Source organism: Aythya ferina, assembly GCF_964211825.1.
Source record: "Aythya ferina genome assembly, chromosome: 20".
Taxonomy (NCBI): Eukaryota; Metazoa; Chordata; class Aves; order Anseriformes; family Anatidae; genus Aythya; species Aythya ferina.
In genome coordinates, this window is record NC_140318.1 from 5509748 (window position 1) to 5532170 (window position 22423).

The 22423-nt window shown below is 57.2% G+C and overlaps 1 protein-coding gene across 2 annotated transcripts; it reads right to left on the reverse strand.

Annotated features, from left to right (window-relative positions):
* Positions 1 to 966: 966 nt before the first annotated feature.
* On the reverse strand, positions 967 to 22205 carry SARDH (sarcosine dehydrogenase). Of its 2 annotated transcripts, XM_084494162.1 has the most exons (22): positions 22054 to 22203; positions 21879 to 21975; positions 20862 to 21183; positions 20070 to 20248; positions 19502 to 19681; positions 18816 to 18939; positions 18601 to 18701; positions 17708 to 17812; positions 16942 to 17071; positions 15314 to 15400; positions 15134 to 15224; positions 12711 to 12852; positions 11561 to 11644; positions 11327 to 11440; positions 10582 to 10720; positions 10078 to 10191; positions 8595 to 8742; positions 8278 to 8371; positions 4316 to 4478; positions 3881 to 4049; positions 3338 to 3473; positions 967 to 1484 (listed from the first exon to the last, which is right to left on the reverse strand). In XM_084494162.1, exons 3-22 carry the CDS (start codon positions 21175 to 21177, stop codon positions 1359 to 1361), a joined length of 2742 nt encoding a protein of 913 aa, XP_084350288.1. In that variant the 5' UTR covers positions 21178 to 21183; positions 21879 to 21975; positions 22054 to 22203; the 3' UTR covers positions 967 to 1358. The 2 variants fall into 2 exon arrangements, with proteins under 2 accessions (XP_084350288.1, XP_084350289.1); XM_084494163.1 differs by lacking the exon at positions 3881 to 4049 and having other exon boundaries at positions 22054 to 22205.
* Positions 22206 to 22423: the final 218 nt, after the last annotated feature.

The following is a 22423-nucleotide window of genomic DNA, read 5'->3' on the forward strand; positions in this document are numbered from 1 at the left end:
CAGAGCAGAGGGGACGGCAGAGCAGCCCTGGTGCCAGAGCCCTGCACGGCCAGCGCATGGCACGGCACCGAGAGGAACAGCCCAGAGGGGACATGGGCAAAAACCACACGGGCCAAAGCATGTCTCAAATTCCTTCTCCTCCAGGCTCAGAGGATGCACATATACACACACACACACACAGCAAGGGACCCAGACCCAAACAGCAATCGCCTTTGGGGTTTTCTTTTATTCCCTGGGGGCAGGAGATGAGAATCTGCCTGCAGCTCAGTGCTAAGGGGCTGCACAGCCCTGCTGTGCTTTCCTCATTTCCAAAGCAGAGTGCTGGCACAGGCTGGCAGTGCTCCCCAGGGCACCAAGTGCTCTCCCATTCCGGGATCCACAGCAAAAAAAAATGAAACTCGCCTTTGGTCTTGCGTTGCAGCAAAAGGAAAAGGTCACTGCCTGGGTCTGGGGAATGTCAGCCCTCCCAGCCTTCTGCCACATGTCCCAAAATGGCCCTCCAGCACCACAAACAAAACCCGAGCAAGCACCGAAAGGTTAGGCTCCCCAGGCTTTGCTTTTAACAGGACTTAGGTGGCAATTACCAACCGATGGATGTCGGTGCTTAAAATCCCTTTGGATTTCATGATTTGATGTTGCAGAGGAATCCTGCAGTGGGATCCCCAGTGTAAACCTGGGAAATGGCCCCTGTGTCCCCCGCTCCATCCCAGGGGAGATGCTGAGAGATTCCTGCCTGTCCCGTGCTGCTGATCCCAACCCCCCGACTCACCCCACAGCCAATTTCCAGCAGCACGGCTGTGACTTGCTGGGAAATGCCCCCAAAAAACCATGCGAGAGCCCAAGGGGCAGAGCCAGCCCCATGCCCCGCTGCGCCCCCAGCAGAGGGTCCCCAGGGCACAGCCACGACGCGGTGACAATTGTCAGAGCGGGGACAGGAGCAGCAAGGACACAGAGGAACATCAAATTTGGAGGTGACAGTCATATTAACGGCAGAGAGAGAGTTTAAAAAATTCATTTCCGTGCAGCATGAAACTACATTTTGGGGGAAAGGGTTTCCAGCAAAGTCAAAAATTGAAACCGTTTCATTTGCAGTCAAGCACAACACTGTTTTCAGGTCAATTAACCCACGGGAAAGAACTATTGCTCTAGTGGTATTGCTTCATTTAGGAAACCTGGGAACAAAACTGTTGGGCTCTTTGGAATCTCTTCCATTCCTTCCCCTTTAACCTGGACCAAATTTGCTCGATGAGTTCACTGCAGGTTTTTGCCCAGCTCTCCCTGCTGGGGCAGCCGGGTCTGGGGATTTGGTCGGTAGCTCCAAAGGGCTCTCTCCTTCCACATCCCCATCCCGGTGTCCTTCAGTAAATTCCCTTCACTCGCTTGTTCTCCGGGTCAAACGGGGACTTGGTGTGTGCTCGGGCCGGGTAGCTCACCCCCATCCTCTCCAGCTGGTAGCTGCCACTCTTCACAAAATCCAGCGAGACCTGCAGGGCAGAGCCACACCAAACCCCCCCGTTACGCACTGTGAGGTGCTGGGGGACAGCAGACCCCCCCCCGCCACCCCCCTGATCCCACTACTGGGCTCTCCCTGCACTGGGGGACGCTCCCCCCACACTCTTCAGCTGTGCTTTCTGCAGAAAACCCAGCTCTGCCATCCCAGGAGGATGCACGGAGAGGAGGAAAACAGATTTTTAAAAGCACTGAGCTAAAAAATAAATAAATAAAAACAATTCAGTTTTTCTGTCCTTTTTTTTTTTTTCCTGTGGATTTTTTTTCACCAGCATCCAATGCAGAGCGCACTTAGGAGCTCGAGTTCATCACGGGGTGGGTGGCAGGGGGATGGCACATCCCAGTGGGGTCGGTCCCCGCTGTCCCCCAGCTGGGCACTGGCTGCAGGAGGAGACCGTGGTGGCAGCCAGGATGTCCCTGCTGCCGTGACAAGCCCGAGGTGTCCCTCCTGCAGCACCAGGCAGTGCCGGTGCCCGAGACACCCCAATTGAGGGCAGGGTCCTGGTGCAGCTCCCGCTCCCCTCCCGCACTGCCAGCGCCTGCCGTCACGGCGTAAATCAAGCGGGAGTTATCACAGGGAGCGGAGAGATTAAGGCTGCACGTTAACATCTGCTTAATGAGCGCTGCTTCCCACGGGCACAACGCAGCTGCCAGGGCTGGGGCCCCGCAGCGCAGCCCCCTGCATGCAGAGCTGCTCCCCGTGGCACCGAGAGCTGCCGGCCCCACTGCTGGCCCTACTGCCGGCAGAGGTTTCCCCATGGCAAATACCCGGGCAGGGACAAGCACTCAACGTGCCCAGTGGGATGCACTCAGCACCGCTCTGCTGCCTCGCCACAGGCAGGAGGGGACCGTCCCCGTGCCACCTCCATCCCACCGCCTCCGTCACGCTGCCTGGGGCAGGCGGGGGCGGCCAGGAGAGCGAGATGTGGCAGGGAGAGAGTGGGAAAAGAAAGGAAAGGAGAAAGCCAGATGTAGGGGAAAGCATTCGCTGTGGTGGGAGGGGGGCACCGGCTGCAGACCCCACTGCAGCGCCCAGCTGGAGCCTGCTGCCACCTCCCAGCCATAGAGGGCACCTGCCTTCCCCACGGGGACAGCCTGACACCCCTAAATGCTCACTGAAACACTCCTGCACAGTTCCCCATAAGGAACTGAGCAGCCCCGAGTCCTGCGTTCCCCTCAGTGCATGTCCCTGTCCCTGTCCCTGACTTGTGCTGAAGCAGGGAGATGAGGAAGGGTCCCCCCGGGGGGGCTTCAGATACCCCTCCAACCCCACACTGCTTGACTCGGGAGCCTTGCGCTGACACAGGATTAAAAATCAAAGTAAGCCAGAGGATTAAAGCACAAACATATGTGCTGCAACAGGGACAGCCCCTGGGGACGTCACCCTGAGCCCTCTGTCCCCACGCAGGCTCCCCGACCTCTGTCCGCAGCACGCCGCTTAATGAGGGCACCTCATTTACACCCCAGGAGTCTCGCGGGGTTAATTGAGAGCCCGCTGCACTCCTACTGGGCAGTCGATCCCCGTAAAATAACTTAATTCACCGCTGCAATTAAACACTCGCTTGCAATTAGCATCTGAGAGCACGCGGGGGCCAGGCGGGGTGGCAGCCGGGACGTCACCGGCGAGGACATCGCCGCCCCGAGCCGTGGCATCGCTCGCCCCCGCGTCTCACGCTGCTGTCGCTTTGGGGGGGGGGCACGGGGGGTGCCCCGTCTCGCACCCCATCTGATGGCAATGTGCTCGTGCATATGGCTTCGAGCAGAAGCTCTGCGCTTCCCCTGCCAAGCCTGGGGTGCAGGGGCAGGCGGCGCCGCTGCCCGTACTCACGGGTCCCCCCGCGGGGTCGCGGATGTAGCCGTAGGCGATGGTTTTGTCGATGGCGAACCCAAAGTCTGCCCGGCGGATGTGGCCGACCACCTGGCCGTCCCTCCAGATGGCCTCCAGACCGAACATCGGCACCTTCCTGCGGGGCCAGAGCAGAGAAAACATTGGGAAAAATCCCGGTTGGGAGCCCACAGGCCAGGGGGAAAGGGCTGGAGGAGAAGCCCGTGAGCTGGGGATCCCCCCGGCACAGGGGCTGCTGCCCCACAGCCCCCCCATTCCTTCACCAAGGCCCCTCCAGCCCAAATTGCAAAGCCTCCCCCCTCCCTGTCGCAGCGCTCCCAGCTTCTATTAACTACCGAGCGGGGAATACGTGGTGGGATTTAAATTAGAGATGTAATTAGAGCACGGAAAACAGCCGAGCGAGCTGGCAGCCGAGCTCTGTGTGCGCTCACGGGGTGCGGGGGCTGGATGGGGAGCGCTGCGGGTGCTCATCCTGCCACGTGTGGTGCCGAGCAGTGAGGAGCAGCCCCGAGCGGCCGTACTCACTCGTCAGTGGTGAAGCAGACGAGGCGGCGGAAGATGCCCGAGGATTTTTGGGCTTCCACAGCCTCCCGGCCCAGGAAGGGGATGCCGGACTTGAGCTTGCAGGTGAAAGCCAAGCCTGCTTCTAGCGGGGTGTCGTCGGGGCGCAGGTCTGCGTGCCAGTGTCTGTACCCTGCCAAAACCAAGCGTGGGTCTCCCTGCCTTGTCAGCAAGCCTGGGGTGAGCAATTTGGGAGACCAAGACACCAGCCCTGCCTGTTGGCCACCCCTTGGGTCACTTGGCCTTGGGCAAAGCACCCTCGAGAGGAGCCCACAGGTGGGGAAGTCTCAGCAGCATGGGGCCAGCTGCACCCCAAAGCTGGGCAAACCCCATTTGCTTGGGTCGCCGAGCCAGAGGCAGAGCAGGAGGAAAGGGAAAGCTGCCAGGAAAGCCCCAAACCTTTCTCAATGCTGAGGCTGTCGATGGCTCTGTAGCCGGCGTTGGCGATGCCGTGCCGGGCGCCCGCCTGCATCACCGCCCGGTACACCCTGACGCAGTCGGCCCGGGGCACGTGCAGCTCCCAGCCCATCTCGCCGACGAACGACAGCCTCATGGCACGGACCTGAAAAGCACAAAACCCCCAAATCCCTGGGGATGGAGCAGGGCTGAGCAGCCTGGCAGGGGCTGCTTGAGCTCCCCAGCCAGCCTCGCCACCCACCAGGGTGAAAGCCAGCTTGGCCGGCAGCGTTGCACTCATCCTGATTTCGTGCAAGGCTTTTCTTTGCTCTTTGTGCCACGTTCAGAGTGAATTTTTCATCACTGGACAAGCAAAGCTGCACAGCTCAAAACCACAGCTAAGAGGCAAGTGAGCCCAGAGATCGAGTCTCCCTCAGTGCCCCCCTGCTTGGTGCTGTCACTGGGGTCCCTGGGGGACACAGGGGTTGTGGTGCTGCACCCTGCAGCCAGCTGTCCCTGTGGTCAGGCTGCGGTCAGCAGCGATGCTCCCCACACCAGCCAGGCCTTTGTCTCCCTCTGCTGATCCAGCTACACCGGAGGAAAGCCTGCGGGCACCACTTATGCTGCATCTCCCCAAATCTGCTGTATTGCCTGTTGGCAGGGAGACATGTCCCCAGCGGGACTTCGGGGCTGTTGTCCCCCAGGGATGTGTCCCACTCCAGGCACCCAGCAGCCTCACGCTGTCACCCAGAGGCTGAACCCAGAGTCCCCATCTGCGCCCTGATCACCCCATGGGGCTGCTCAGGTTCCCCTTGAAGACACGGTGCCCCAGAGCAGTACCCTTGGCAGCCCAATTAGCCAGACACTGAATGCACCAAACCCCAAAGAGGGATGAGAAGACGAGCACAGCTTGGTGCTCCTCGGAGCTCTCCCTCCCTCCCTGCCTGTGCTCCCCAGGGACAGAGGAGCCTGGGGCAGCACCGTGATGTCCTGGCCCTGCTGATATCCCCACTTCTCTCCCAGGCAGGCAGAGATGTGCCCTGCATCGTGCCATCCCATAGCCCCATCAAGCTCCTCTGCACTCCCAATGCTCCCCAGGCTTGGGGACATTCCCTGGAGACAGCCCTGGAGCCTCAGCTCTATTTCCCTCTGGTTCATCCCTTTGGATTCATGGCTTTTTTTTTTTTTTTTTGACGGGGTGGAAGCAGAGAACTCTCCAGCCCTAAGGGGAAATCTGGGTGCCCGCTGCTCGGTTGGCACAGCCCGGGTTGGGGAGGCGAGGGCCGCGCTCTGCTTCTCCCGTGGGTTTCCGCCAACGTCTCCTGGGAGCAGGCGTTCCTGGTAGGTTTCAAACGGAGCTATGAAATAGCATCAATTTCGGGGCCTTTGAGCAGCAATTCAAAAGCATTTAAGTATTCTAGAAAACGAAAACCTGAGCTTTACCCCGCAATCCAGCAGGGAAATTCAAGCGGGGTCCTTTCGCTGCTGTTAAATACAATGAGAGACGCTATATATAAATTCGCAAACCAATCGGTAATTTCCAGAGTCATTAGCTCCGCGGAACTTCTCCTTTCACTCCAGCTGATTTTGCTCAACTACTGAGTTAATGCACAAAAACCTCAGCGATCGCTTTTTAAAGATGCCGGGTTTGGTTTAACCCCACTGCAAGGCGATAACATCGGGGTGGGCTTCAGCTCGCCGCCCCCAGGAGCCTCCCTCCTCCTGTCCCTGCTCGTGGCGACTTCGAGGGCCCAAAGGTGCCCCCCCAAAAGATGCACGGTGACCTTACAGCTACAGCAACACCCCCATACGAGCCGAATCCTCTGCACGCTGACCTGGATTGCCTTCAGGCTTACGGGGTGACTGCTCCGACATCAGCACTACCGAGCACTTCAGTACAGCCGTATGAAAAGAGCTCACATTTTTTTTTCCCCCCACATAACTTTAAAAAACCAACTACAACAAAAATCCTACACTTTGCAGCCCTGCGAAGCATAGAAAACATTCTGTTTTCTCCTTTAATTCTGTGCCAGTATAATATTACCCATTTCACAAGCCTGAAAATTCACTTTCCTTTCCTTTCTGTCTCTGCTCAGATGCCTGCAGTTCAGGTGCTGGCTCTGCCTGGGAGGGCAGGAAAGCTTTTTCTTTTCTATTCTTTTTTTTCCCTTTTACTTTTTTCATAAAATCAGGGCATTTGCACTCAAAAGGAGCCCTATGATTCCTACCAGCCGTTTCTGCCTCGCAGGACTGGATTATTTTCTTGCAAACTTGAAGGGAAATGCAAATAAACCCATCACGCTCCTGCAGACAGGAGCGTTCATACACCTTTCAGAGGGCTAAGTGGATTATTACAAGATGTTATCGGCCTGCCACAGACATGACGGGGAGGATGCGGGGAGGATTGCAGCTCCTCAGCGGTGACAGCGACGTGTGGCAAGGGGGACAGCCTGCAGTAAGGGCTGGCCCTCGGGTCCCCTGTGCCACCATCCCCTCCCGTATGCTGGATACAAAAAGGGTTTTTGGCCCCTGCATGGTGACATTTTGGAGGATTCATCCGAATTAGGCAAAACCTGTGCCTTAGTTAAAGTGCCCTAAGCCCCGGCTAGGCTCTCCCTCACAGCTCAAGTAGCCTTAATTTGATTTTGCAGCAATCCCTTCAGCAGCCAGCTGCATTCGAATTAAAGCCACTTTAATTCCGAATGAAAAGTGTCCACGTGTGGCTTAACCCAATTTCACCGATATGCCAGGCCTGCCTCCCACTGCCTGCTCTCACCGCCGCACCTCCAGGAGGATGCTCGGGGCCGCCAGCCTGGGCAGGGGACAGTTAATTTTGCCTTTAATTATTTAAGGCTAAGAACACATCCAGACAATTTTCTCACTTCTTTTCTGATGCTATACCAGGTGCCCGGCTGTTATTTTCTCGAGTCCCTAAATCTGGGAAGAATTTTAGTGAGTCCAAAAATTGCGTTATTCCCTGCAACGCTGTCAAGAAGCACAATGAACTTTTTTTTTTTTTTTTTTTTTTTAATGCTACAGTCACTGTTAAGCCAATTCTGGCTATTTGGAGAACTGATACCATCCTGCTACTTTATATAATCAGTTTCTAAAGCTCAGAGGGCATTCTTAACCAAGATTTCTACTCACAAGGGCTTAGCTCGAATTGACTGCGTAGGTCATCAAGCAGACAAACGCAAAACCGACATCCTGCTTCTCTCACCGTCTTGCTGAGCGACGGTCTTGGGCAAAACAAACATCTGAACATGTATCAGCTTTTCCGTGTGTCAGACAGCAGTGATAAGCCCTTTGAATTTAGAAAATCCTCTGCAACACAGCTCCCTCGGGGCACGCAACGGGGCTGACTGCCACCGGCACCCCAAGGCGCTTCCTGTCCCCTGGCGCTGGCCCCGTGGGGCTCAGCCCCAGGTTTTGGCCATCTCTGTGCTTGCATAACCGCTGACGTGAGCCCCGAAGTCTCGGCAAACGCAGGATGATCTGCGCTGGAACGGAAAGCTTAAGGTTGTCAGACTGTGCCTGTGACCAAATGCAGCGAGGCATCAGGCTGCTGAGCCCTTCCAGGGAGCCGTGACACATCTCGCATTAAATCGCTCCCCCCCCCCCCCATCTTTTTATATATATTTTTTTAGGGGTAGGAGGAAAAGGAAGGGATCCGGAGTGTCAGATAAACCTATCACCAGTGCTCGTCCTAATCTGAGGGAGGATTCTCTTGTTCCTCCACCACTGCTGCAAACCAGTGGCCGTGCCCAGAGAGCGCCCAGGCACCCCCAGCTGGAAGAGCAGGCAAGAGGGGAGGAAAACACCCTGCTCCCATTGTCCTTTTTGCTCTTTTCCAACAAAAAACCAACCAACCAAGCAGAAAACAAAACAACCAAACTCCCCAGCAGCCCATTGCAAACTCCCAGCCTTGACAAGCCGAGGGAGCTCGCATGCCAGCCCCATCCTACCGTGCACCCTGCGGCCCTCACGAGTTTGTGGGTGGAGAAGGGGAAAGCCTCGTTGCTCAGGTCGGTGTCAAGCACTTCTTGGAGGACGGCACGGCTGCAGGGAAATAACAAAGGGGCTGTGGTGAAAGGAGGTATCTTGCTAACCCACTGTTGATGGCCATCACCCAACCTTGCTGTCCCATCCCAGCTGGCCGCCCCTCTCCCTCCAAATGGGACCTAATGTGGGGAATCCCACTGAGGGAGTGGGGTGAGGAGCAGGGGACGTGGGGCTGGGTGTCAGGGTGCCTGCTGGGGGTCACGGTGCTCCCCCCACTCACCTGAGCGGGCCCTGCAGGCTCATCATGCCCAGCTCCTCCGAGCAGTCGATGAGCTGGCACTGGAGCTTCATGTCCTGCAGCACCGCCGTGATGTGGGACCAGTTGTGCTGCGCCACCGCCCCACCGATGGCCAGGTAGTAGCCGTCCCCTGGAAGAAATCCCAACCCCCCCAGCATCATTTTAGGCTCAGGGGCGTTGGGTTGGGGTGATGCTCAGCTCAGCTTGGGGCTGATTTTTGTCTCTGGATGCTGAGATGCAGCCAGGGGTGTCTCTAGCTTGCACAGCCTGGGGGGACCTCAACAAAAGGGGAGGTTAAATGATGCTGGGACAATGGGACAAGGGGCCCTTCGTGCTGATTTTGCTTGTGGGGCTCAGCTAGCGAAGGGAAAACTGAATGACCTTTAAAACCTGAAAGAAGAAAGAGTAAGGGTCTCCAGAATGTGAAATCAAACCCCTCCCACTGCAACCTCACCGGGGTCCAGGTTTAGGGTGGACAGGCAGGGAGGCATCTGTGTGAACGTGAGCAGGAATTTCATGTTGCTGCTAATCCTGGGCGACAGCTTCCCAGGGATGCAGTTTGGGAGCCGATTATCGCATGATCGATCGCCCCTCTTCCTTCCCCGCCACGACGAAATTGCTCTCTGATAACCTGTCATAACGCTAATAAGTGCAGCCACCTACTGTAATTGGAAAAATAGACTCGCTTCTATTAAACTCCTCTGGCACCCATCAAACCCGGCAGCTCCGCCATCCGCTTCCAATCACCTGCGGGTGCCCTGGATGAGAGGGATGTGGGATGGGCTGTGGGGTCGGAAGGGCTCGCTGGCACCATCCCCAATGGGATGAGGGTGCACTGGGACCAGGTACCCACTACAGCAGCATCCAGCACGGTGTTGGCAGCGCTGCCGGAGCCCAGCTCGGCGCCCTCCTCCCCTGCTGCTCCCTAATGTCATTTCTGCCCCCCGGGCTGGCTGCTCTGCTTCCTTTCAATTCCTCTTTACGGCAGCTGATAAGGGCTTTGGGAGAGGTCAGAGCAGCCAGCCAGGGCTGGAGAAACCCAATAAGACCGAGGAGCGGCGCAGGCCCCCGGCACAAAGGGGATAATTGGGTTACAGGCAGCCAGGGGTGGAGGTGGAAGAGCCAGGTGGTGCCATTAGGGAAATGCAATCACCCCGCTGCCTGCGGCCATGTGTGGTCCTGAGCATGGCGGGGATGGAGGAGCTGCTGGTGGACCCTGAACTGAACCTGTCACCCTGTCCCCCTGTCCCCCCAGTGCTGGGAACTGAGAGCATCCCAGGGGGCTGCTGCCATGTGCCTGGTTTGTGGGCACGATGAGGGTTGCAGGCATGGATCCTAACATCTGTGGTGCTCTTCCCCGCGATGCTTAGCTGTTTAACTGCATTTTAGCTTATTCTGGGGGCTCGATGAAGCCCTGTGACCCTCGTATGAAAGCAGAGACCCCCAGTTCTGCATTGCTGAGTACCTTGGAAGGCGGGGGCCAAGGGGGAGCCTGGCTCCCCAGGGTTGATCCTGCTGACGGTCAGGTCGCTCTCCACGCCGCCGCGCTTGTTCAGCATGCAGGTGTACACGGTGGAGCCTGCGGGAGGGGAGACGGCGCCACTGCCCACCAGCCCTCCCTGCCAAAATGTGTCCTAATTCTTATATAAAACACCACTGTCTTGGTGTGCCGTGCCCTGCACTGCGTGCCCAGCACCAGAGACAGGAGCAATGTTTTTTTTTCCTTAGGTTTTGTATGGGTTCCTGGCTCAGAGCACGCTTCCCACAGCACAAATAGGAGCAGGATCCGGCCTGCGGGGAGGCTGGGCAGAGAGTTTGCTCCCACACCACTCCCACGCCCTCTGCTAAAGCAGCATGGAAAATAAAAGCCATTTCGGGTCCCTGTTGTGTGTTTTGGTTTGAGGTGGCACTTCCCAGTGGAGGCAGCAGTGGAGGCCCAGTGGCCCACGGGCAGAGGCCGAGCCTTTACCTGGCGCTTTGCCCACGTCAGCGGTGAACAGCCAGTTGGCCGCTTTTGTTGCTTCGGGGCCGACCAGGTAGAACTTCCCGAAATAAGACATGTCGAAGAGAGCCAGGGCGTTCCGGCACGTTAAGCATTCATTCTTGATCTAAAATTAAAGCAAACACAGTGCTGGAGCCGTGGCGCGCTCCTCTCACTCTGCAAAGGGAGAGACGTGTGAAAGCCATTTATGTAAGGAGACACAGCACCCGGGCACGTGCCTGGTGCCTTCAAAACAGCCCTGAAAAAGTCAGGTGTTGGATGTAGCATGTCTGGCAGGCTCCCCTGTATGCCCAGTCCCATCCGTTATGTCAGTACCACAGCGAGAGTTACCAATAATAAGTCAGATTTTATCAAATTGCATATTCCTTCCCCCATTTCCCAGCAGGCTCCCTCGCCCCACAGCGTGTGCTGTTTATCTGGATTTGGGGGCCAACACTGCAGATGGATCCGAGCTTCCCTGAGTTGGTTTCAGCTCCTTACTTTGGGAAAGCAGCGACAAAATTCACAGGGCCTCTATGCCAAGGTTTCCAAGCACAGGGCACGCATTTGGCTTCATTTCTTTGGGGACATTTTGCTCAGTTTTAGGCAAGCCCATGCTTTCCTTTCCTCTGAGCCTCACCAGCTCTTTGCAGGGCTGCAGTGTTGCAGGGGCTCTGGTGCCTCCAACACCCCCAGCTCCAGAAACACCCCCCAAAACCCCCCCTACACTCACGGTGTCATGGTGGGGGGGGAAGTCAAAGGTGTACTCGTCTGCCAGCAGCTGGTTGTAGGCATAGTCCTTGTGGCGCTCCTGGCTGTAGGCACCATAATAGTCATAATCCAGGACCTGGGGGAGAAGCAGGAGGACAAAGGGCACTGGAAAGACCCCCTCAAAGCTGAGGGCTGCCCTCCATTTGGGGGAAATACACCCGCTTTTGGGGCAGCACACGTTGGGCACCATGCTTACCGGAGCTGCTCCCTTGGGGCTGAACCAGCCTGGCCGCTCCCAGCCGTGCCTCTCCTGGAAAACACAGCCCTGCTGCAGCAGCTCCTACTTGAGACAAAGAGAAATGGGAAGGAAAGGTTAAAAGCTGCCCTTTTCACCAAGCCCTCCTGCTTCAGCCGGCGGTGCCGAGGTTTTCCACCTCCAATGGCTGCTCAAAACCCGACTCATAACCCTTTGGCTCTGGCTGTCAGCAGCCAAATGGAAAGAAGGGTCACCAGCAGCCAAAATCAGCTCCATGGGTTGTCTTTTAGAAGAGCAGAACCCCTTGTCTGCCTACAGACTGGCTGATCTTTGTGCCCACCCAACAAGGGTATTTGTCTCAAGAGCATCCGACAGCCAGGAGCCCTGCAGCCCAGCCGTGCCCTGCTCCAAAGTCTGTACGGTGGCACACGAACCGCTGGCCGAGGGATGCTAAATCCACACAGCACGCTTCTCCCCAGTGCTTTCAAGAGTAATTATACAAATAACATCCAAGATTCATATGGCAACCTTCTTGTTCCTCCTCTGTACTCTCAGGAAAACCTCTCTGCACGCAATTAATTAGGGATCCATTAAGATATTTTTGTTGGGTGCCTCCGTTCGGAAAAGAATAGATTTTGTTGAACATTTCAGAAGTGATTCAGTGTCTATTTATAAAACACAGCACATGTTCTGGAGCTGCATGTACAAATACCAGGCTGTCAGTCAAATGGGCATCGCCTATTAGACATGCTATTAAAAAATAAATTGCATCCTCGGTGACAGAAAACAACCGAGCTGTCAACCAAACATCGGGGGCCGGTGGGGAGGAATGTCTGTTGTTCTGCTCGAGCCTCTGCTTGCCATCGGGAGAGGGATGCTGTGAGGTGAATCCTCTCCCAGGGATAAGGGGCTCAGAAAAAGAGGCTGCACCCTGGCAGGACGGGGCCACCCCGGGAGCACTGGGGGGCTCTGAGCTCTGCTCTCCACTTGCCCCTTACCAGGCTCTTAAAGCATCTCCGCAGCACGCTGTTTTGGAGAGTGATGTGGCTAAGGCCATGCCTTCCCAATGCTTCAATGCATCTATTTATTTATTTATCTTATTTTTTGGCAGAAGCACGGGCTGCCTGGAGGGTCCCTGGGGTCTCCTCACCTCGTGCAGGGGGTCCTTCCTCATGTTGCGCCCCGCCAGCGGCTCATCATGGGGGAAGACAACGGAGTAGTTCTTGGCGTAGGACTCGTGGCTCCGCTCCCGGATCCAGCGGTTGTTGTCGGTGAGGGACTGGTGAAACCGCCTGGAGGGCACAGCAAGACAGGGTAGCCATCAGGACAAGCACATCAGGACAAGCACATCGGCTTGCTAGGATCCCTGGTGCCCTCCTGGGCATGGCCCCCCTGGCTGGAGGAGGTGGCTGCAGCTATTGTGGTGTAAATTTGGGATCCCTGCTCCCTTTTTATGGGTAGGAGAGCAAAGAAACCAAAAATCGCATCTTATGCCCATCAAACTGCTCTAGCTCATCCCTGTGGCTCTGCCCACTCAGTGCAACCCACAGCCCTGGTCCAGATGGATTTACCAGAGCTGGATACAGTCCTGCCGGGGGAAAACAAGAAAAAAATAGGAAAATTTATGTTAATTCTGCTCTGTTTCAGCGTTGGGCCAGCCTCAGAGAGTGTCTCTCGCAGAGCCCAGTTTTAAATGCAGCCCCGAAAGGGAGCGAGCCGTGAACATTCCTCACATTTTTCATCCAGTTCTCCCCAGACTGAAATATAAATAAAACCCAAAGCATTTTAAATTTGTTTGACATATTTTCCTTTTTCAAGCAGAAAAGCTCCTTGAAGGAATGTGCTGGTTCAGCATGTGCTGGGGGGCTGTTACCGGAGCCCCCTAACTCTGGCACCGTCACCGCTCAGCTGGTGCCACCTCTCCTGCCCCAGCTCTGGCAGGGGACCAGTGCCCAAATTGCCCAGAGCCCCTCCGTCTGCAGAAAGGCAGCCAGGCAGCAGGCAAAAGGCAAGACAAAACGTGATTTATAGGGCCTTTTAAAATGTCATTTTCAGGTTTCTTCCCCACTTGGTGCGTGCAGCGTGGAGGCGGGCAGCAGGGGGATAGCAGGGCTGAGCGCTGCAGGCTCTGGTGCCCCTTTCCCTCCTCCCACCTTCCTCTTCTCCAGGCACCCAAAAGGAGATTTTCCCAGCCCCCAGCTGAGCTCAGTGCTGGTGGCTGTTTCCCAAATTTTCACCCAGGTTGGGGCTTCCCAGGGCGAAGGGGCAGCAGGGACCAGCACTGTTCACAGGTCGTACTTTCGGGTCATTCTTCACGTAAGACCTGGGAGCTCCAAAATGCAAGCGGTGTGCCCCAAAAGCATCCGTGGGCAAGCCACGAGTCAGCTCCATGGGGACAGCTTGCCCTGGCAAGTGTCAGTGGACACGTGGCAGGTGACACTCGGCATGTCACCGGCACCCCGGGCACCCGCCAGCCCCAGCCCCATCACCAACACGCTGCATTTTGACAGCAGCGAGAGGAGCAGCAGCTGCCAGATGAAATATTTACAAACGAGCGTTTTGAGAGGATAAATATTTAAATGTGCAGAAAAAGGAGTTATTTAAAGAGGAGCTCAGTAATCATCACCAAAATAAAAATTTAAAAATAAATAAGGAAAAAAGGGGGACTGACATCAGCTTGACAACTCCAGAAAAGGCGAGACACCGCGAGGACAAAACCCCAATGATGTGCGTGGCCGTGGTGCCCCAGGGGACAGCAGTGGGCAGAGCAGCTCCTGCTGCACGTCCCCGTCCCCACGGCAGGGATAGCGGGGCCACAGGGCTGCTGCCCGCTTTGCAACCCGGTATGTTAATGCAAAGCAAAATCTGCAGTGTCTGGAGCCAGCATGGCATGGAAGGTGTGTAAAAGCCTTGCCCCAACCCATGCTACTGACCCTACAGCTGTCCCTGTCCACCCGCTTGTTTCTCTCTTCGCTGCAGCAGCAGCACCGACCTCCTCCCTTCCCAGGCTGATTCTGTGCGTGGTTTACCAGCATTGCCATCAAAACAATGGGATTTTAACAGCTTTGTCCCCAGCAAGCTTGTTGCTGTCGCTAGCAGCCCTATAAGAAAGCCCAAACCCAATCAAACACAATCGAGCAAGTCAAAAGCAATTATGGAGCCAACATCTGCACCGCCGAAACCTCGCGGCCCACGTCGTGCTGCGGAGAAGGGAAGGTAATCTATCTCCAGCTGAAAACATTACCCCCGATGATTAACTTAGAGGATTAGGCACAGCACTAATTGAACAACAACACAACCCAAACGCAATTACCCTGTCCTTTCTCATCACTGCAATCTCCTCGCGTCTGCTGGAAGCTGTTTGCGTAGAAGCGGAATGAGGCAAATGAGATAAACCCCAGGTGTAAATTCATTAAAGCCATGGGGCGTAATTGATTCTGGCTTCTCGGGGGGACAGGGACTGTGGCATGGACACCGCCGGACACCAGGTCCTGATGCCAGCACCCGTGGGGTGCTCGAAACCCATCCCCAGGACCTCATCCCCAGAGGTGATGGGTGCCAGAGGAGCCTTGCCTGATGTCGTAGCCGTACATGTCCTTCTCCGGCCGCCCGTGGACGATCCAGTGAGCCAGCTCCCTCCCGCAGCCGCCTCCCAGCATCATCCCTGTGGGAGAGGCAAGGACCCAAATGAGGCCACGAGGCCAAGTGCCCCACGCTGGGATGCACGAGGAGGTATTTCTCACCGTCCCTTACCAGCGCTGTTGAAGCCACAGCCAAGGAAGAAGCCGCGGACTTCTGGAGCTTCCCCCATGAGCGGTTTGTGGTCGGCCGTGAACGACTCTGGGGGGCAGAGAAGGGGAGCATCAGCCAGGGCAGGCGTCCTGGGACACACCGCCTGCTTCAGGAGCAGGGATCATGAGCTGGCCTCATCCTGCTCCTGCTCCCAGAGCATATACATACGGATACATCCGTGTATTTCCTCCAGAAGCTTGCACACGTGTACATGTACGCACACACACAGCACTGCCAGCAGCAGAGGCTGGTGGCACAAGGCAGACCCTTCGCAGCCCTGCACTCTGCAAAGAGCCCCCACCATCCCATCCCGCCCATCACATCCCCAGCAGCCAGGCCGTATTTCATTGCTATTGCTATTTTTCACCTTCATTGATTTCTGCTGGGAAAATTCATGAGTTTAAGCTGCTTGGCTCAGCTAAGGGGCTGCCACCGATGCTGCCCAAGGCTCCTGTGCTGACACCAGCTCAGGGGGAGCCCTCACTCCCTGTACAACCCCAGCCTGGTGCAAATCCCACAATAAGGAGCGCAGAAAACACCCTGATGGAGACGTGCAGTGCTCCCTGTGTTGAGGTGATTTGTCCAACCGTGCAAAAAGCGAGGGGAGGCACCTGCACCTCTGCCCGGCTTGGTCCCCCCAACCCCTGGCCTCAGCAGCAGGCAGCTCCCCCTATGAAGGATGGGTTTCCGAGCAGGGAGAGCTGCTCTGTTGGTGAAATATTTACAGCAGAGCAGAAAGAACAAGTGTTTGTTATTTGCTTCAGTCCAGCCTGACTCAGCTGTCGCGAGCAGAGCAGCAGCTCGGCTAAATCCAGCAGAGGAGGAGCGCTGACCCTTTGGAGGTTACCCCCCTGCACTACAAACACCAGCCGTACATCTATAAGCTGTCAGCTCCCCGCTGGAGGCCACCAGCTCCTCTTACACCGCAGTTCAATCAAACATCAGCGCCCAGGGCCATGGCCCCCAGCTTTACAAGCCATGTTTTACCCGCTGTGGGGCCAGCAACATGCCCTACTTTCCCTCTGTGCACAGCCCAGCTCCATCCCTAAGGGCCTCCAGGGTTTCCCTCTAAGTGCTTCAGCAAAAAGAGATTTTTTTTTCAGTGCGTGGAGGATTTCACGGCCAAACCAACCGTACAGGGCCTGGGTTCAACGGCGGCATCACCGCCGGGGCTGCAGGACAGCGCTGCTGCTGCCTTTAACTCTGCTTCTTGCATTGGGTGCAAACCTCACGGCAGCACCCCAGAAACCTGGAATCCCAAGGTTGAAACAAGAATCTAAATCCCAGAAGAGCAGCAGACACTGCCTGAGAAAACGTGTCTCTCTCCTCTTCCTGCAGCTAGCCTGGGGTGCCACCCCTAGGAAGGAGCCACCATTGCAGCCCAAGCACAGGAGCTTTCTCTGCTCCTTCATTTCCAGCCTGCACCAACTCCTGCTGTGCCCAAGCCCACTCCTGGGTCAGGCCCTGATCCTGCCAAGCCCCCAGGTGCTGGGGGTGCAGCCCCAAACCAGCCGCGAGGCAGCCACGGATGTCCCACAAGATGCTTGTGGAGGCGCACGGCTGCCACGATGCTGCCACCGCCGCGTTACCTGGCCCGCAGACGGTGGATTTAATGCCCGTTTTCTCCAGCACCGGCACTCTGTTGATGGCACCCTCAATGTGCTGCGTGAAAACATCCCAGTCCAGGTCAAAGAGGCCAAAAGCAAATTTCTCGGATACCTGAAGGTGGGAAATGGGAATCAGGGCACAAAACAGAGCACAGCTGGTGGCACTCTCAGCTCTGGCAGCCTCTGAGGCCACGGACTCAGATCTCTTGGGGTTTTACGAGCAGCCCAGGTAAGCACAGAGGTTCAAAACCAGCAAGAGCTCCCATCCAGGCTCTCTGCAGCCCTTTGTGTCCCCTGCGTGTGGTGGGCAAGCCTCTTGGGGACCACAGGAACGGGAATCTTCACCTCCTTCTGTGTCCCCTGGCAGAGTCCCTCCTCCCCGGGATGGAAAGACAAACCCTCGCTGCCCCAGAAAACCAAAAAATAATGCAGCCAAAGGGCTGGGACAGAGCCTGAATTAAGGCACCTGGATAAAGGGACCCTGTGGCAGGCCAGGGGTGGCACGGTGGCCTCCAAAGTCCCCCCAGCCCTACTCACCCTCCTCATCTCCTCTCACACCCATGTGCCTCATGCCTCCAGCAGGGTGGGCGCAGGGGATGCTCTGCCCTGCTCTCCCCACCAGCCGCGAGGTCGGTGCCCGCAGGATGGGCTTTACGTGAGCGGGGACACGGGGAGCTCCTTTCTGCACCCATCCTGAGGCCGTGGGTTCCTTGTAAAGCCTCCTGTCCCCCCCCCGGGGAGTGCTCACCTCCTCCCAGAAGATGGGGTTTGACTCATAGCCGCCCACGGAGAGAGCATCGCCTTGGAGACGGAGGTACACCGAGGCATCGTGGTCGCGCACGTTCGGCATGTTCTGCAGCGGGGAGGGGGGCAGAGGGGTCAGGGGGGGATGAGAGGACCCCCAGGCCCCACACGTGGCCCCATTTCCATAGGAAAAGTCAAGCAGGGTGAGCAGGCACCCGGCCTGCATCCAGCCTTCATCACCCTCCGTGTCCCCAGCCCAGCTGGGGATTGAAGTTAGGGGGATGGAAGAGGAGGCCCCGAGGGTTGCACGCTGCAGCCTTTCCTCCCCAAATCCTCTTCCTTGCCGTGCTTGCACGGTCCAGAGGAGTTACTGGGGCAGAACCACAATCCCTGGAATCGTCCCTTCTTAAAATGGGGCCTCGGGGACTGCCGGCTCAGGCACAGCCTGTGTCAGAGGGATGGAAACTCAGGCAGGTGTTACTCTCCGAGCCTTGGCACCTGAACGGTGCCCAGCAGAACTCCGAGCGATTCTCTGCAGCCAGAAGGCGAGAACAGATTTCTGCAGCTGGTTTGGGAACGCCTGGAGAGCTACAGCTCTGCCTGGCGGGGACCAGGGCTGGTTCAGAGACTGTTTGGCATCCTCACGAATGCTGCTTTCAGACACCAAACACACCAGAGACCCTCCAATAACACTACCGAGAAAAATAATAATAATAAAATTATCTGCGAGTCATAACATGGTTAAATATTAAATCTGGCTCTGATCAGGCAGTCGGCTACCAGGAGGAGCCGCAGGGTGCCTGCAGAGCCTGGCCCAGGTTTGTGCAGGGGGATGGGAAGGGTGGTGGTGGGGGTTCTGCAGGTCCCTGGGGGGGGCTGTCCCACCTCGCAACCCACCTGAATGCCCTCGATGCGCTCGGTCACCACGTAGGCGTGATGCATCGCCACCAGCGGCACGTGGACGCCCGCCAGCTGGCCCAGGGCACGCGCCCACACCCCTGTGGGGACACAGAGCCCGTCGGGGGGTGGCAGGGGGACAGGGGACGGAGCAGCCCCCCGACACCCCAGCCCCTGTGGCACAAGGCAGAGCGGCTCCGCCGGCCGCCCCGTACCTGCGCAGTTGACCACGCAGGGGGTCTGGATGGTCCCGTGGGCCGTCTCCACCGCGTGCACCCGCTTCACCCCAAAATCGTCGGCTCTGACCTGGATGCCGGTCACGGGGCAGTTCTCTATGATCTGGGGGAGAGGGAGGAGAAGCGGGGTCACGGCTGGGATGTCCCAGCTTGCCCGACATCCAGCCCCAAAAGCAGGAAAGGTGAGGCTGGGCAGGGCTCTGGCCCTGGCTATCTTCCTTTCCAGTTATTACTGTTACTACTGAAAACAGCATCACTCTCAATTCCACCCTAAAACCACACCTCTGCGCACCCACAGCTGCAGGGGACACTCGTTATTGATGTGCCTTGCCCATGATGTGCCTAGGATGAGCCAGCAATCCTCACCTCGATGGGGGGATTGTGTTACCTGACCCTAAAACCCAGGAACCTGCCTTGGGCTCTGCCTCATCTCACTCCTAGAGGTCTTCTCTTCATCCTGGATTTTCCCTGGGCTTATGGTCCCTGCCAGATTTGTCTCTGTGACCCCAAAAGCCATCAAAGAGCACAGCATTTTTGCAGGGCAAAGCCCTGACCCTGCAGGAGCAGCTCCGCTCCGTGCACAAGGAGGAGCTGGGGAAGGCAGAGGCTGAAAACTCCTCCCGGGGTCAACAGGCATTAATTAGTAATTGCTAATTAGGAATTACCGTAGCACCTCTGGCAGCTGCTGCTCTGGCAAGAGTGGAGCAGGTGCCGGCGGGATCCATGGTGCCGTCCTTGGGGACGTAGAGCGTGCCGTACAGGTCGGTGACGTTCATCAGTGGGTACAGCTCCTTGGTCTGCGCTGGGGACAGGACGTAGGACTCCACGCCGTACACCTTCCCCAGCTGCCAGCCAGACAAGAAAATTGGGAAAAGAAGCAGGGAATGAGAGCCTTGGCTCATCCCGTGCTTCTGAGGGAGTTGGAGAACCCACCGGGACATGTTTAGCTCCCCAAATGCTGCGTGGCCCAGGTGCTTCACTGCCCCAAGGCAAGCCCTCCAGCCAGGGCAGTGGGAAGGTCTGCACAGCTTTTTAGGGCCATACAACCCCATAATCCTATTCGAGCTGCCTGTGCAACCCCCAAAATAATGCTACCGCTATCTGAAAGGGCAAAAATTGCCAGCTGGATTCCATCCTGCCTGCTTGGCCAGCATTTTGCCTGATTTTATCGGCCTTATGGAAATTAGGAGGCCACCATGTCCTGGGGGTGACGCCGGGGGGGCCGTTCCCTACCGACATGAGCCTCTTGTACTCGTCGAGGCGCTGCTTGTTGGAGGCGATGAAGAGCCCCCCGTTCTGCACCCAGCCCGTGTGCAGCCCCGTCTCCGCCGGCAGCTCCCGGCTGACCACGTCCCGCGTGTGCGCCAGCAGCTCCACCTCCACGTCGCTGGGACGAAGCTGCCACAGCAAACCTGGGTGGGGGACAGCAGTGGGGCAGGCGGCTCTGCATCCCCTCCCGACCCCCCCCATCACCCCAAAACCCCAGGGAGAGGAGTTCTGGGGGCCTCCTGGCACCACTATCCCGCTTGGTGGGTGTCACCCCGCTGTGGCACTTGCTCCATCTCGTGGCTACCTCGGAGCTCTACAAATTATGGGTTTTGATTTTTTTTTTATTTTTAAATGAATGGGAGAACAGGGTTTCTGGTGGGGACTACCCCAAAAAGACACAAAACCCCACAATGCGCGTTGAATTAAACTCGCCTAGTTCCCCTCTCCCTGCCAAAGAAATTGGATTAAAAATAATAATTTAAGAGTGGAAATAAGTAAGAGGGGAAATAAACTATTTAGTTATTCTCTGATCCTACTAAAAATATATATATAGAGGAAAAATGGGGTGTGTTTTACTAATGGAAAGTTGTGCCAAATGGAAAAGCAGAACCCTGAAATTCTCCACGATTAAAACCAAACCCCCCCAGGCACACCCAGAACCTACCCGTGCCGTGGGTGGGCTCCATCCACCCGTCCCCAGCAGTGGGGTCCTGTGTAACCCCCCCCCACACCCCGGTCCCGATCCCAATAGCTCACCAGCCGTGTGCCAGGTGGTGCCCGACGTCAGGCGGTCCCTCTCCAGCAGGACCACGCTGGTGACCCCCAGCTTGGCCAGGTGGTAGGTGGTCTGGCAGCCCAGGCTGCCCCCCCCGACCACCACCACCTCTGCCGAGGGCGGTAGGGGCCGGCTGGGCCCCGTAATCTTGGTGCCTTCCTCCTTCAGGGTCTTCTGGTAGGGGACGTTCTTCTCCGCCGGGGGCCCCGCGGCGTTGCTGAAGGGCCGGGGGCTTCTCCAGGGGGCTGGCAGGCGGCGGGGGGCGGCCGCCCGCAAGGCGCAGCTGATGTAGGACATGTCGACCTGCGGAGCCCCCAAACGCCTCGCCAGGGTGGGCAGGGGGGGCCCTGCCAGAGGGTCACCGCTGGTGGCACCCGTGGTGGCATCGTGGTGCCGCGCAATGGGTTGAGCGGCACCTCGGGGGGGACCTGGGGCAAGGCTTTAAGCCAGGCTCCGTGGACCCCCACCTGCAGGAATCGCACCCCAAAGGGAGCCGGGGAGGCTTCCAGGCACCCCGCAGGGGGGCCCGGCTTTAAAAAAAAAAAAAAAAAAAAAAAAAAGGAGCTTGGAAACGCACAGGTCACGGCAGCTCCTGCGCCTGTTCCCAGCCCACAGAAGCCACCCCCTTTATAATGTCTGTTTGTGTATTCAGGAGGCACCACAAAGGAGCAGGGGTTGCTCTGTATCAGAAGAGGGCAGTGCAATGGCTGCTAGCGGGGACGGGGACAGATAAAGTCCTCCAGCCCCGTGCCTGGGATCCGGGGACGTGGCTCGGGGTTTGCTCTGGCTTTGGAGCAGCCGCAGCCCCACAGACAGCAGGCTGTAATGGGGTGGCACCGCTCTTCCTACACCAGTTGCAGCTGGAGGCTTTTACAGACCTCACTCCTGCAGGATCCTTGTGCAGCCACCCCACAGCCCTACAAATCTGGGAAATCCCACCCGGGATATCCCACAGGAGTTCCTTGCGGGGTTCCCCACTGCTCGCCGGCTCCACTCACCGGCAACGCTTGCTCCGAGTGGTGTTCCCTGCTGTGATGGCCGTGGGGCGCCTGCCTTCCTCCGATGCTCTCCTCCTCCTCCTCCTCTTCCGTGCCGCTGCCGTGAAAACATTAACCAGAGCCGGGGGCGAGCGGGGCCAGCTGAGCACTTCCCCTGCCCCAACCGAGCTCTTACCCGCTGTTGTTCCTCCGCCGAAGAAGAAAAACTCAGGGGGAGCCGAGGAATTCGAAACGGAAGGAAATTCTCACTTTTCTCCCCAGATCAGCGCTCGGCGGAGAGCAGAGAGCCCAGCTGGGGCCAGGAGGGGCTCACAGCCTGCAGGGCTCGCTCGGTGCCAGAAAGCAAACACAGAGAGCAAGGCGAACATCTGACCCTCCTGCCGGAGTTCCCAGCAGTCACATTGAACGAGCAGAATTAAAATGCGTTTAAGCCAGACCCGAGAGCCCAAAGCGAAGGTGGGAACACCAAAAAATTTCATCTAGAGGGGGGAGGAAAATAAAACTTTTCATTTAGCTCTCACAGCCCCAAGGCTCTCACAGTCCCT